The sequence below is a fragment of the Lacerta agilis genome, chromosome 17, assembly GCF_009819535.1.
Source record: "Lacerta agilis isolate rLacAgi1 chromosome 17, rLacAgi1.pri, whole genome shotgun sequence".
Lineage (NCBI taxonomy): Eukaryota > Metazoa > Chordata > Lepidosauria > Squamata > Lacertidae > Lacerta > Lacerta agilis.
Window position 1 is genome coordinate 11,875,918 of NC_046328.1, and position 15,057 is coordinate 11,890,974.

General features: G+C 42.9%; 1 protein-coding gene across 1 annotated transcript in view; it reads right to left on the minus strand.

The window, feature by feature from the left end:
* The window catches only part of LOC117061587 (septin-2), a 59,031-nt gene extending 45,774 nt beyond the window's left edge, over positions 1–13,257 (minus strand). The window contains exons 1-3 of the mRNA XM_033174483.1: positions 13,164–13,257; positions 3,957–4,008; positions 3,071–3,170 (exon numbers count right to left, since the gene is read on the minus strand). Of these exons, the coding sequence (XP_033030374.1) occupies positions 3,071–3,170; positions 3,957–3,983 (127 nt within the window). The 5' untranslated portion in view covers positions 3,984–4,008; positions 13,164–13,257. The remainder of the gene's footprint in view (positions 1–3,070; positions 3,171–3,956; positions 4,009–13,163) is intronic.
* Positions 13,258–15,057: the final 1,800 nt, after the last annotated feature.

Consider the following 15,057-nt stretch of genomic DNA (forward strand, 5'->3'; position numbering starts at 1 on the left):
GAGAACCACACCACAAAATTCGGATTAAGTGTGAATTTCAAACCATGACTGCATTTCAGTTCTCATATTCTTTCAAAAAGTGCAAGTTTGATAGATTTGGCTTTAATTTTTTTTTTTATTTTTATTATTATTATTTTTATAATTATAATTATTATTATATTTATTATTTTAATGCAAACCAAATCAAATTTCTCCCCCATTCCACAACTGTGTCTCGAAAGAATTTTGACCATTCCTGTAAGCTTCCCATGTGCCCTCATAGACAACTTAGAGGAAGTGAGTCAGAGGGAGTTTTGGTGGTGTTAAAACCTAACCGCAGTTAATGTTGGTACGAATGACTTTCCAATAATAGTCTAGGTTCAGTGTCTTAATGACATAATCTCTAACCGCGAGAAAATGTTCTCTCACTAGCAGCTTCCCTAAACAGACAAAAGTGGACGGCACTTGTGAAATATACACGTATGTACCAACACTTATCAGCCGAGTTGAGGCGTAAGTCACCAAACCACATCTAGGAGATTGGGTGCAACTTGCAAACCTGGTCACTTTCATCTCCCTCTCTCCTCTCTCAGGCCCCAATTTTCCCCAACTTCCCTTTTTGGATCCAACTATGGTACATTTATATCTCCCCGCAACTAGACATGGTCCACTTAAATGCAACCAAAGTTAGGAACAGAAGCAGCGATGGCCACCGGTTTCGATAGCATTAAAAGATTTGACAAAATTCATGTAGGATGAGGTGATCAATGGCTACACCTACAAAAAGGAAAGCAGGGGGAGGGAGGAAGAGCTCACAAGCTTGAGGGTCCTTTCAAACTTTCAGAACTATGGTTTGGGTAGCTGCTGGAAGATTACATCTGCATTGGGCCTCATTTTCAAGCTTCCATTCATGGTGTCTCCAAACTGACTGCATTTTGCAGGAGCAATTGCAACACATACCAGAAGTTTAAAAAGGTAAAGGGACCCCTGACCGTTAGGTCCAGTAGCAGACGACTCTGGGGTTGCAGCGCTCATCTCGCTTTATTGGCCGAGGGAGCCGACGTACAGCTTCCGGGTCACGTGGCCAGCACGACTAAGCCACTTCTGGCGAACCAGAACAATGCATGGAAACACTGTTTACCTTTCCACCGGAGCAGTACCTATTTATCTACTTGCACTTTGATGTGCTTTTGAACTGCTAGGTTGGCAGGAGCAGGAACCGAGCAATGGGAGCTCACCCCATCGCGGGGATTCGAACCGCCGACCTTCTGATCAGCAAGCCCTAGGCTCTGTAGTTTAGACCACAGCGCCACCCGCGTCCAGAAGTTTAGGTTTGTGTAAAAGAAGTGGAATAAAACATTCTGTCATCCTAACACACACATACACACAAACCCTGGACTTTCTGCAGTTTGGAAATTGATGGGGAAATGCACTGAAAAGCGTGGGATGGGGGAATGACTAACAGGAAGACATGAAAACACTCTGCAAGCATACTGTATAAAAATGAATGCAAAATGAATTATCATTGTTGTATAACGGGGTGGGGAGCCTCCAGCCCAAGGGCAAATGAAGCCCTCAAGGCCTCTCCATCTGACCCTCACGACTCTCCCCAGGCTACATCCTCTCTTCCCAGGTCACATCCCTCATTGACCCTCATCACACCCCAATTGTTCTTGCCAGGCTGGAATGTCTACTTGAACTGGAGGAAAACTCAGTTGGTAGAACATCAGACTCTTAATCTCAGGGTTGTGGGTTCGAGCTCCACCTTGCGCAAAAGATTTCTGCATTGCAGGGTGTTGGACTAGATGACCCTTGTAATCCCTTCCTACTCTTATGATTTTAACTGTTTCTTTTTTTTAATTTAAAAACAAGTTTTATTGAAATTTCTTTAAGATAATACAAATAATAACACAAACACAATCTAAGCAATTGCAAAAAAAACAGTTACACAATCACACCATTACACACAATTACACAATCAAGTAAAAATAGAACTCAAAAAAAAAAAACCTGAGGGGGGGGGGAGAGAAAAAAAAGTTAAAATAAAATGCCTACTCTTACAATTTTATGATCTATAAACTCCGGTAATGCCTCTTGCTTACTTGGTTGGAGGATGGAGAGGGATGTGTGAGTGTATGTAAAAACTAACCTGCTGTACAAAGGTAAAATCTGCATTCAAACACAGATTGGTTTGAAATCATAAAATTATTATTATTAGTTAGAAGACATCTGAAGGCAGCCCTGTATATGGAAGTGTTTTTTTTTAATGTTTAATGTTTTATTGTGTTTTTATATATGTTGGAAGCTGGGGCAATCCAGTCAGATAGGTGGAGTACTAATACAGTGGTACCTCTGGTTACGTACTTAATTCGTTCCGGAGGTCTGTTCCTAACCTGAAATCATTCTTAACCTGAAGCACCACTTTAGCTAATGGGGCCTCCCGCTGCCGTCGCACCGCCGCTGCACGATTTCTGTTCTCATCCTGAAGCAAAGTTCTTAACCCAAGGTACTATTTCTGGGTTAGCGAAGTCTGTAACCTGAAGCGTCTGTAACCCGAGGTACCACTGTAATACTAATGCTAATACAAATACTAATAATAATAATACTCATTGCTCCGCCCACTATTGCACCTTGCGTCGTAGGCCCTCCAAACGTTACCCAGAAGAGAACTGTCCTTTGGGCTGAAAAGGGTTCCCTTCCCCTGTCATATAACCTTCCTGCAAGCAAATCCCTATCTGCAAATGGTAGAGGTTGAAACTGGGATATTCTTCATGCAAAGCAGATGCCCTGCCACTGAGCTATTTCCCTTCCTTCATCAGCAATGGCAGGAAGGCTGTGCCTCTTTAGTGAGATACTAACTTCAGTGCTCTTTACCTCGTCTCTTCCCCCACCCCCCAAGGACAGGGACAGACAATTCACAGGAAGAAATCCAGACTGAACTAGCTTCCATATGTCAGTTTCAACAATAGATTTCTACACAAAAAGGAGGAAGAACTGATGGAGACACACAGAAAAGAAAGATGTATATTTAACAGCCTAACATAGTCTAATAATGAAGTGCTTATAAAAAAAAGAAGGGGGGAGCACCTACCAACCACCATGAGGGTGAACTCAAAACCTTTCTTGACAGACTTCCTGTGGACTTGGTTGGGGAGATTGGCAAAGCCTACATATCCTGCCGAGTCAGAAAACTGGGGAGACAGAGAAAAACAATAAAATAAAAGTTTCAAATTGGACATGGAAGTCAGTTGTAACAAAAGCACAGGGGTTTTATGACGAAAGCACACAAAATGAACCAAGAAAGAATCAACACAAATCCGCAGAGCCGAAAAAAGGGTTGGATGTTTTGACAGAAGTGGAACAGCAAGAACAATAACTCATGTTTCCTCTTTTCCTGGGTCTCATGTAAATGTTGCATGGGAAGAAATGTTCATGCCATCCCCAAATTTGGAGAACGTGCCCTCTACACATAAGAGTGCAAACATCCTGCCCTCTACGCAGACTTAGCCACACTTCCTCTTTCGCCACTTCTCACGTGTGTCAGAAGTGGCATAAAGTTCTCTTAATTACTGCTTAATAACCCAACTCATGTTTGAGAATTGTGTGGTTTATATCCAACTGCTAACAATGCAGCAGACAAAAGATGATTGCTGGAAGGCTAACCTTCTACTCAAATCAATGTCATATAGGACAGCAGGAGTGGGTAACCCTTTCTGGCTAGTGGGCCAGATCACTATATCACCACCCCAGGCAGGCCAAATTTGACAGCTGACCACCTGGCAATCACACAATGTCACAGTGATGTCAGGTGCTGCTGCGCTTTGAAGCCTTGGTTGTCAGGGCTTCAAAGAGCAGCACAGGGGCTGTTTTGAAAGTCCTTAACATGCAGCCCCACGCTCACAAGTCAGAACACACATACAAGCAATGTTGCTAGCACAGCATTCTCGTGAGGTTTTCCACAAACCCATTCTACTTACCTTCACTTTCTCACCAGATTGAGACATGTTCTTACACTCCAAATTTCAGAGCCTGGATTGTGGTGGGAGGAAGAGAATAGGAACAAAGTCTGTGTTAAATGGGAAATCCAAGAATTCATCTCATCATTTTTACTGCAATGGCACCGGGAATCAAACAGATCCAGTCCCTCACCCACCTCTGGCTATGGAAATACATGTTAGGGGAAAGGACTGTTCTGCCATTATTTGGTATCATTAATTTTATTATCTATAGAGTGATAGCAACTGGTTCATTTTAAGCTTTTTGAGTCCCATCGATAAGTTAATTGAACCAGCTAGGAGTGGCTGACTTGCAGCTGTTTTATGCAGAGTTGGATTATATTGCTAGACAGTTGGGCCATTCCATTGTCACGGGTGGGACACTTTGACCATGTTTTTTGGTATTCACACATGTGTAACAATGTAAATATACATAAAAATTAACAACCAAAATTTAAACTATGTTCTTAATAAGATACTGAACATTTTACTAATGTTTTATTATTTTTATGGATATTTTTGACAATTTTATTAAATGTTAAAAGGGTTGTCACGGGTGGGACAAAAAAAGGACATGGGGCTTGAGATAAGTTTGATTTATGGAAAAACTCTGTGAGTTGGGAGGTGACTCAATGATAAACTCATTATATCTGTTTAAATCAATGTTCATTGGTTACGACTATGCAATCAGGAATTAAGTTTAAGAAATTTAATGATACAAAATTAAGGAAAAAATGCTGTCACGGGTGGGACAATCATCAGAAAACTTTTAACTTGAACACTTCTGTGAAGACTACGTGGGTGGACTTTTGAAAAGAAGGTCCATCAAATAAACTTCTTTTGTCTTTAGCTTTTAAAAAAATGGTTAGACTGCACGTTTGGAATCTTCCTCACCAAAGTCCAGCGCTCATCTAGCATTGTTATCAGGCTCATTTTTCACGGAGTGGCCCAGTTGCGGGGTTGGTTTTAGTGCTGATTTGTCATTAGCTGCTTTGTTTTTAATGTTGCTTATTTTGTTGTACGTCTCCTAGAGAGTATTTTATTGGTGACTCACAAATAATAAATACTGTAAATAAATTTAATATAACCAACTTGGAAGCAACAAACAAAGAAAACACCATTTTGCAAATGAGACAAGAGCGTGTCTCTTCAAGCAGTACTTTCTGACTCTCAGTTGAGTTGCAATCTGATTGAAGGGGAAAGAATCTGAACAAGTACTATGGCTCTCACCACCAACCTGGTGCCCTCCAAATGTTTTGCACTACAACTCCCATCAGTACAAGCCAGCAAAAGTAAGTCTGTAGATCACTTGCTTCTTGTGTTGTAACTGGCACCAAGAGATACATTAACTATCTTTACAGACTTATATCAATTTGCAATGTTGCTTATTGAGCCCTCCAAGTTTGGGGTAACCAGCCTCATATAACCAATATGCTTAAGTCTAATTCATGCATGAAGGGTTTAAGATCATAGAGTAAGCTGTCCTGCCAGGCTTAGCTCACCTTGGGAGGAACTAGGTAATCAAGCCTTTGTTCCCCTTCCAGTCTACCTAAGAAGCTCAACATGTGAGCTTCTTGCTCAAAGCTTAGACCACATGGCTCTCAAAAGCCACTCTTAAGTTCCTATACCAATAATTTAAGTATTTTCACCACTGTGACCAAGCCAGGACTAGCAAGTTCTTATGTTTCTGGATTCACAATAGACTTGCCGGGCAGTTGGGTATTTTAAAAAAAAATGAAACCAAGTGCTCCTTTATTCAGAACTTATACAGAAACAAAGAAGGAGAGACTCAAGAAATTTAATCACTGGCCTTCTTGAAAAACACATTTCGTGCCCTGAAAAGGAGGAAGTGACCTACAGACAGACACCTGTGACTTCTGGATGCAGATGCTTTCCTGTTGCTTACTAATGTTTAATGTTGCTGGCAGGATGCAACACCAAGTTATAATAGAATGCAAGAGGACTGCTAAATGCTTGCACTAGAAAAAATGGTTAGAAAATTAGTTGGAGGGAGGGGAATCTTCAGCTTTTCCCCATTGCTGCCCAGCAAATACCTGTACATAGATCACAAATACATAGATCAACCATTCACAGTGCTGGTTCACAGCGCTTGCCTGTTTGTTAAAGTTCCCCACAGCGCTTTCAGTATATTATTATTACCCATGATTTCCCAGCAGGTCCCAGGGTGGGTCACAACAATCTGAAACTCAATATTAAAAAGTTACAGCAAAACAAGTTACAGCCACAGGAATAGGGTGGGTCCTGAAAACACACAACTCAGGTGTCTGGAAACCAAGACTGATGAGGAACAGTTGAGAGAGTTGGGTATGTTTGGCCTGGAAAAGAGGAGGCTGAGAGGAGATAGGCTAGCCATCTTCAAATATCTAAAGGGCCGTCACATGGAGGATGGGGCAAGCTTGTTTTCTGCTGCTCCAGAGGCTAGGACCTGAACCAATGGATTCAATTTACAAGAAAGGATATTCCAACTAAACATCAGGAAAGAGCTGTTCGACAGTGGAACGGACTCCCTTGGAAGGTGGTGAACTCTCCCTCACTAGAGGCTTTTAAGCAGATGGCCATCTGTCATGGATGCTTTAGTTTGACTAGATGCCCCTTGAGATCCCTTCCAACTCTACAGTACTATGATTCTATGAAAGGTCAGGGTAAAGCTATAGTAGAGGTTATCCCCACACAAAGGAAATGCTGGATATGACTAACACTGGCTATGACAGCAAAGCCACAAACTCTGCAGTCAGTCTTAAGTGGTGTTGACTGGTGCCCATTGGAACTGGTATGGCAAAATGCAGGAAGCCAAAACAGCAGGTGGAGCCAGAACCAACAAGAGGGAGAGCCAATTAATTATCATTTTGGCCCCATCCTCCTCCCCACTGAATTCTAGAAGGACAAAACTAAGACTAAGGAAGAGGCAGCTTACAGCCAGCACCACATGCAGGATTGGTTGTAAGTAGGAAGGTGGGGAGATGGAGACTGGCTAAGGGCAGATTGAGCGTGATAGGGCAGTGCCCCTTCATCCTAACGGACCAGCCCCAGCTGCTCTAAACAGTGCAAGAGGTGCTGCAGAGACGTGCATCACACCCAAATGCACATTTACTCAGAAGTTAATTCTCACTGCGTTCGTTCAGTGGCACTTAGTCTTTATTAAGCATTCATAGAACTGCCACCCTCAGTAGATCATATCAGAAAGAGAGAACCTGGTGGTAGGACTGGAATGCAGCTCCTATCATCCCTGACTACTGGCCGCACTGGCTGGAGGTGATGGGAGCTAGGAGTTCAATGGCAGATGTTGGCTAGCCCTGCGTTAGATGATATGTGTGCGTACTGCAGCCGGCATCTGTTGGAAGCAGCATTTTCTCTTGGACAACAGAGATGAGAGTAGATGGGATCATGTTTGTCATCTGATGTTTTGATAAAACAGTATTTTTTTATAAAAAAAATCAGCTGCCTAATTAATCAGTCATTAAAAAATAATAATCACCAAACATGTTTTTAATCAATAGTCTCAACACAACTCTGTTACACGTTTTGTTAAGGACTTCCCCATCCCAAAAATGCAATGCAGCTGTACAAACAGAGCTTTCAGTAGTGTTTGGACTAATGCCCAGGCATCCTTCCTAGAGGTCATCTGATAGTCGAAGCTGATTTGACTAAGTACCAACGTCCAGTAAACTTGTAGCATTCTCAGCCCTCTTTGCAAGCAAAATATCCAAAACCCATCCTCATATCTTTGTAGGTACATTTGCAGCCAACCTATGCTACGAGCATCATAGTTGTAGCCTTAAATAAGCTTCATACAGGAGGCTCAAAAAATAATTAATCCTAAGAGACTAAATGGGTGGCGGTGCCTTCTAACTAGGCGGTGCCTTCTAACTAGTGCACCAACATAGTAAGAACAGACCTCTTAGTCTCTCCTCTGTCAATCCACTTGGTTTCCATATTTATGGAGGAACAGGCTTGTCATCCTCCACTGACATCATGGAAACAAAATGGGCTTGCAGAGGAAGGAAGAAGCAATCTGTCCTGCAGAGATGTGGGGAGCAGAGCCCTCTCCTGACAAACACTCCCACTCCCTAACTGTTTTGCTATTAGTTAAAACTACACATGACAGTGTGGAAACAAACACAGTCTTGCTTAAGGAACATCTCAAGCAAAGGCAGACCTGATTCACAAAACTGATCAGCAATCAATACAGAAGCAAATTTCCATATACTTGACCACATGTGGTTTAACAAAGCAAAAATACCAATAACCACTGCACAGCAATTTCTAGAGACACACAAAACTGAACAATTTTTTTTTTAAATGGAGTACTGGGCATATTTTGATGTTGCATAATTTGATAAGCCACCATTCATTTCAGAAGGACACATACTGTACCAATAACATTTCCGATCTCACGGGAGCGCAGGCTTTTGAAAATTACACTCAAAGAGTACAGAGATTCGCGTCAGTTGGACATGACAATCAAACACTAGCGTCCAAAGTATGTTGTCATCCCAAAAGTCCATTATGAGATGAGGCCCCCTCTGGAAGAGGCAGGAAGGAACCCAGGTCATTTCCTTTGTAACTTTGGGATGCAAAAAGTAAACAACTGGCATCTGAGGACTTCACTCTCCAGTCACAACAAAATGAAAACATTATGTAAAGTTTTCAGGTTTGCTGAACACCCAAAAATTAGCCAATGATTTATCATCATGGTTATAAGAGCATGTGTGTATGTAAAAATAATTCATTATTTATATCCTGCTGCTCTCGGTATCCAGAGTGATTTTCTATTTTTTTTCCATAGTAAGTTGATTTTGTAATTGGCATTAAAACTTCTTAAAGACTAGAATACTTATTGTGCCTTCACAGTTTAGGGCCCTTAAAAATAAACCCATTAAAAAAATAGGGTAGCATTCCCAAGTTTGCAGAAATGTGTATCACTGTGAGAACAGCCATTGTGTGATGGTGTCTCTTTTAGCTTTTGTAATTCTGAAGTGATTACAAACCAGCTCAGACATCCATCCCTTATTTTTTCAAATCCTGCATGTCTGGCATGTGGAGCAGTGATTATGTCTGTAGATGGTTTTAACTGAGTAAGCAGCCTGATGCATTTTTAATACCAAAACCAAAGACATTTTACAGCCTTCCAAGGGAAGAATAGTTGGATGAAAGCCACAAAAGAGCTTTTCCATCTCTACATTTAAGTTTTTTTTAAAAAAAAAAAAAAGGAAAGGGATATATGCAAGAATGAACAAAAAAAAGCCAACTCTTGAGCAGTGTGTTGAAGATCCAAGTTTTGCTGCCAGGATCTATACCCAATAGCTTACACCAGACGCTCTGGGTGGGGATGGAAGCAGGAATTACTAAATCCATGTGGCATTCCTAAAATGCTTTCAGAATTGCAAAGCCAAGCACAAATCTGGAGTTTATGAGCACAGAGAAAGAAACAGGGATGGAGAAATCCTAAGTATTTAGCTGTATAACTAGACATCAAATGCCATTCAGTGATAAATGGATGTGCATAAGTCTGACACCTAGCTCATTCAGAGGTGCAATTACTGTATGTCTTCTAGTTTTAGGGAAAGTGCATCATTCATATATATATATATATATATATATATATATAATATATATATATATAAGCTTGCGTGTCATACAGCTTCTCCCATCTTCATTGCAATTTGTAGGAGCCTGCACACATGTCATTAACCCTCACCACTGCCGTTATTCCTCACTTCCCAATACAACAGCACAAGCATGCATGGCTGTAAAACCCACACAAAGGATTACAAAGACAGCTCTATGAATGGCTGCCAAATAGGGCAGGACATAATCAGAAGCCACTTTCCTTCTTGCCAAAGCAGCAAGTAATGAATGGATTTCCCATCTGCGATCTGCAACACCTATGCACATATGGACAGACACATGAAGCTTTTAAGTATTTCAGCATCGGAAAATGCTCCCCACGCCAACAGAAACTTAAATTAAATTTTGATGCAGCTAAATGCAACTTGCCTTACTTTTTTAACACTTCCAAACACACAGGTCTTCCTTTCCTCAAGCTGCCAGTCCCAGCTAGGGATTTACACTGCAAAAAAATAAAAAAAAATGCCCAGGCAGCTCTCAGAGCCAACACTGCACATATTTCCCTGTTTCCACTTCAGGAGTTAACATGGCATTCCTAGGAAGAGGGAGGAAGATACTAGGGGTGCTAATTCTTTAGATTAAAACAAGGATTTAGCATTCCAATGAACTACTGCTTGGTGCAAACATTGGGGGGGGGGGGAAGTAGCTCCAGGTTCCCATGATTACTTTTAAAGCTGTATAATAGGCCAAAATTAAACACATTCCCCATCATCACCTGCTTGGAACCACATTGCCTGCCTTATTTTTGTTTTTGCACCCAGAAAAGACACAGGAGCCCTCCCAGGGACAGGGTCGGCTTTCAATATGTGTGATAAGCAAAAATGCACCATGTGTAACTTTACACACAGAGAGATATGGACTATCATCTAATGTGGAATTTTGCTTGATAGCAGCTTGGGGCTCCATCAGGAAATCCCGAGAGTAGATTTTAAATGTATGCAACAGGCAAAATATCACCAGGTGATGCTTTCCACCACTAACTATCCCACCCATCCTGCATATCTGTTCCAGCAGAAAACCATTTGTTGATTTTTACTATTTTTTTTGACTGATACAGAAGCCTTGCCAGAAAAAAACACAGGAAACTGCCTTATATCAGGTCAAACACTTTGTCCACCAAGCCAAATAGCTGCAGCATTGTGTCTCAAAAAGTAGTTCAGAGTTCAAGGTTCTTGTGTCAATTTACAAAGGCCTTAATGACTTTAGTATAGCTTAAGGACCACCTGGCTCCTTATATTGCTGCCCCATCACTGAGGTCTTCAGGGGAGTCAGTTAGTGGCCCCTCATGGCTTGGGTGGACAGCTCATACTTAGGGTTTCCTGCCCCTTGGCAAGGAGCTGTATGAAATAAATCATTTTACTGCATGCCTTTTGTTGTGGTGCAATAAAGGAAGGGAAGCTTCTCCCACGTTTGATCTTGCCATGACAGCGGCACGTCATATACTCCATAGACTGATAGGAGTTTTTTGTGCCCCCAGCAGGGGCCAGTTTCACCAACCTCTTATTGTTGGCCCAATTTTGTAGAACTGCCTCCCAGCTTAGACCAGACAAGCCTCCTCCCTGTTGAACTTCCAGCACCTAGTGAAAACCTTTTTACTTATTTCAGCAAGCATTACAAGTACGTTCTCTGGTTTTATGGTTAGTTTTAACCAATTGTTTGTTTTTAAATGTGACAAAATCTTCCCAAAAATAATCAATACCCCTTATCCTTGGGAGGGGGGAGCATTATCTGGGAGAATGAATCAGACCTAGGATCTTCTGCATGCAAAGTGTATGCTCTACCCACAAAACAACAGGCCCTTCTACCTCACCCCGCAAAACAGATTGACCACTACAGTACTCATTCCTGGGAGCGAAAGCATTCAGGCTGTATGTTTATAACATTGACCTGGGGAGCTCTGCATGCAAAACAGCAGTCAATTTCTTGATTTTACTGTTTTATCTCTTGGCAAACCATTGAGGTCCCTTCTAACCTAGCAGTATAACAAATTTTATGAAGATAAAAGTAGGGTGTCTTCCAGGGGGGGGGGGGGGACAGTAAATTAAGCTGCCTATCTTCTAGCTCAGTTTGGTCACGTATGAGACTCTCAGCTTCAGTTCAAGATCCATGTTGGGCAAAAGATTCCTGCACTGCAGGGATTTGGACTAGATAACCCTCAGGGTCCCTTCCAGATCTACATTCTATGATTTTTATACATGCCAACTTGAATAAAATATTTGGGGGGACCAGGTAAGCCCCGCCCTGCCTAACTGATCACATGACACAGCAACCCACCCACCATTTGAATGGCAATGCTTATCAACCTTGGGGGGTAGGCAGCCCCCTCAAATATTTTACTGGGGCTGGGGGCCCAAAGGGGTTGGCTCCTATGAACTGAGTTAACAGTTTGCCATTTCCCCCCAAAACAGCCGCTCCTTGTTTCAGTTGGGGAGCTGAAGGATGCCTTCAAAGGAGGGAGGGAGGGGAAGTGGCAAGTTAGCCTGCTCAGGGTAGATTTAATTTAAATCAAATCAATTTAATCACTAGTCAGTAAGACTTGATTTAAATCTTTTTTTTTTTTACAGAAAGAAGCTCATTCTTGCATATTACAACTAGATGAAGGTTTCATTTTGGAATAATAATTTTCAGAGTAGTTTTACAGTTATATCAAAAATGTCTGATTTGGTTATACTATTAGAAATACGAGACAGATAATTATGAATTATTGTGAGGTTTAATAAGTTAACTGTTTAGATTTGGACAACTTTTCAGCTGGAACTTTATGGAAGGAGAAAAATAATCATTTCCTTAACAAAAATTGAAACAATTTATTTACTAAAACAATAACATACGTATCCATGATGTGTTTAACAATTTTAAAAAAAAAAAAAAAACCAGTTTTAGCACACATGAAAAACTTAATCCTTACTTCCTGATGAACGGCCTTGGGACTATAATGTAACTTTAAATAGAAACTACTTTAGAAAGATTTTTCCTCCAAAAGCATTTTATTTTAAAAATCCGATTTAATTTTTTTTTTAATCATTGATTTTTATCCACCCTTGCCTGCATGCAAAGTGCTCTTCCAGTGGCCCACAGCACTTTCTCTGCTCACCCCCCCCTCCGCACCCCCATAACTGGGCACCCCCTCATTCCCGGATGGATGCAAACCACAGAAGCCTTTCCTCCTCAGCGCGTGCACCAGGGGTGCCAACTTGAACAAAATATTAGGAGGTCACTTGGAGAACACACACAGACGCCATTTGAATGGCAGTGCTCATTCACTTGCGGGGGGGGCCTCAAATATTTATGGGGGGGCAGGCAAAGGGACCTCGGCCCTTAGGAAAAAGGGGGGCACCTCCTGCAAACGCCCCAGTGGAGGAAGCTGAGGGGCGCCGAACCCTCTCGCCCCCCCCCCTGTAGGGGGGCTGTCAAGTCAATCAGCCGGTCTCCTTCCCCTCAGTCCCCTTCCCTAGACTGGGCTGTGGGGAGGGAGGGAGGGATGGCACGCCTCAGGCTCGGGAAGCCGGAGGAGCAGCCCGCCGCCGCTACGGCCCCTACCTCGTTCAAAAAAACCTCCTCAGGCACCGCAGTCGGCAGCCAGGCCCGGAGTAAGAGACGGCGCTGGGGAGGGGAGAGGGCGGGGGACTTCCTCGTCCTAAAGCTCCGCCCGCATCCCACAAGCCTCGGCGGTCCGCTCTAGCCGTACGCTCTGTGTCTGCCTCGCGGCCGTCGCTGCTTTTAAAATCTAAGGGGGAAGAGAGGGAGGGAGCCGCCGAGAAGAAAAGTCCTAGAGTGTCTCTCTGTCTTCTCTTGTTACCCCTCCCCCCCCCCCGCCCATAGCTGTCAAGTTTCGGATTTGAAATTAGGGATGGGCACCCTTACCTTGTCCCGGGGACAGGTCTACGGTTCTCAGGGACAGTCCACGCCGTGGTAATCCCCCCTCCAAGCTACAATTTAATTTACACCAGGCTACACACCATAATCTTTCCCCACATTCATATGTGGGATTTGACTGGAGTAACACATGACTGGAAAGTCTTGCAGTTGTACAAAATAGGTGTGCACTGCTTCGAAATAAAAGAAGTGAACAAAAGAAGGCTCACTAGGGGGGCATTGCCTAAAAAAAAAAAAAGTCAACTTCGTAACCAGAGGTTCAACTGATAGAATCTGAATCACATGCACCACAAGGCCTATGCAGCCTCAACTTAAGGTGGCTCCTGGCATGGCTTTTTACAGGCCCCAGCTGACTGCACAACCTGGCCTTTGGAATAGGCCATATAGACAGATACCTTTAGCTTCTGCACCCCTTCTTTGCACGCTTGTCAACACAACCACATAGGCATTTTTCCACAACTGGCTCCGCAGCCAAATCCCTTCTGCAGGCAGGCACCAGTGCGCAAGAAATGCGCTCTGCTCCCCACAGCGGACCCATGCTCCCTCGCCCTCTCGAATTTCCCCTCTGCAAGCTGCATCCATGGATAGAACATCGCACCTAAATATTTCCATTCTGCACAACGCACAGCATTTGGACGACCCCCTCCTGACAGCACCACACACAGAGGGATAATTCCCACACACAGCTTGATGGGCACATGTGCAAACCCCCCACCCCATCCCCCCAATATATATATATATCAGATCTGCATCAGAGGGAATGGCACATGCCTCTTTGTCAATTTGAGCATAGTTGTGCTCCATGGGCGACAACGTAGGGGAATAGAAAGAGATGGACTTGGCCTGGGCAGGCCACAGGCCTGGGCACGCCGGGTCGTCCTCTTATATACCTGCCTTGGATTGACAAGTCATGTGACCCTCTTATATACCTGCTGGGATTGACAAGTCATCTGACCCTCACCTGAATCTCATAGCTCTCCAGTAGCTGCCTCTGATCAGTTATCATTTAACTCTATATACCTGCTGGGAGTGACAAGTCATCTGACCCTCACCTGAATCTCATAGCTGATGTCACCATGTTTATGGAAGACAATCTACTCGGCTACAAGGGAAGAAGAAGAAGAAGAAGAAGAGAAGAAGAAGAAGAGAAGAAGAAGAAGAAGAAGAAGAAGAAGAAGAGAAGAGAAGAAGAAGTTGAAGTTGTTTGCCCACCTTTGGCTTTCTCCTGCACAGCTTCCTCTAAAATGAATGATACCTCTGCAATCAACAGAGACTGTACAGGACAGCTTCCAAGAGGATTGGGCCCATGGCTTTCATATTTTATCCACTTCCTTGGGAAATGTTGGCAGGACAACAAAACAAAAAAAGGTGGGGGCCTTATGGCCGTACAGATAAGTTCTAACCTTTGACTGCTGGGACAATTGTCCCCAATAACCTTAGATAAGTGAAGGTCATGGGTGCTTACTCACTAAACTAATCCAGTGCATTGTATTCAATTTTAACTGTTTCCAGCTTGTTCAGAAATGTAGACAGAATCTTCTTTGTTGGGGTGTTTGGG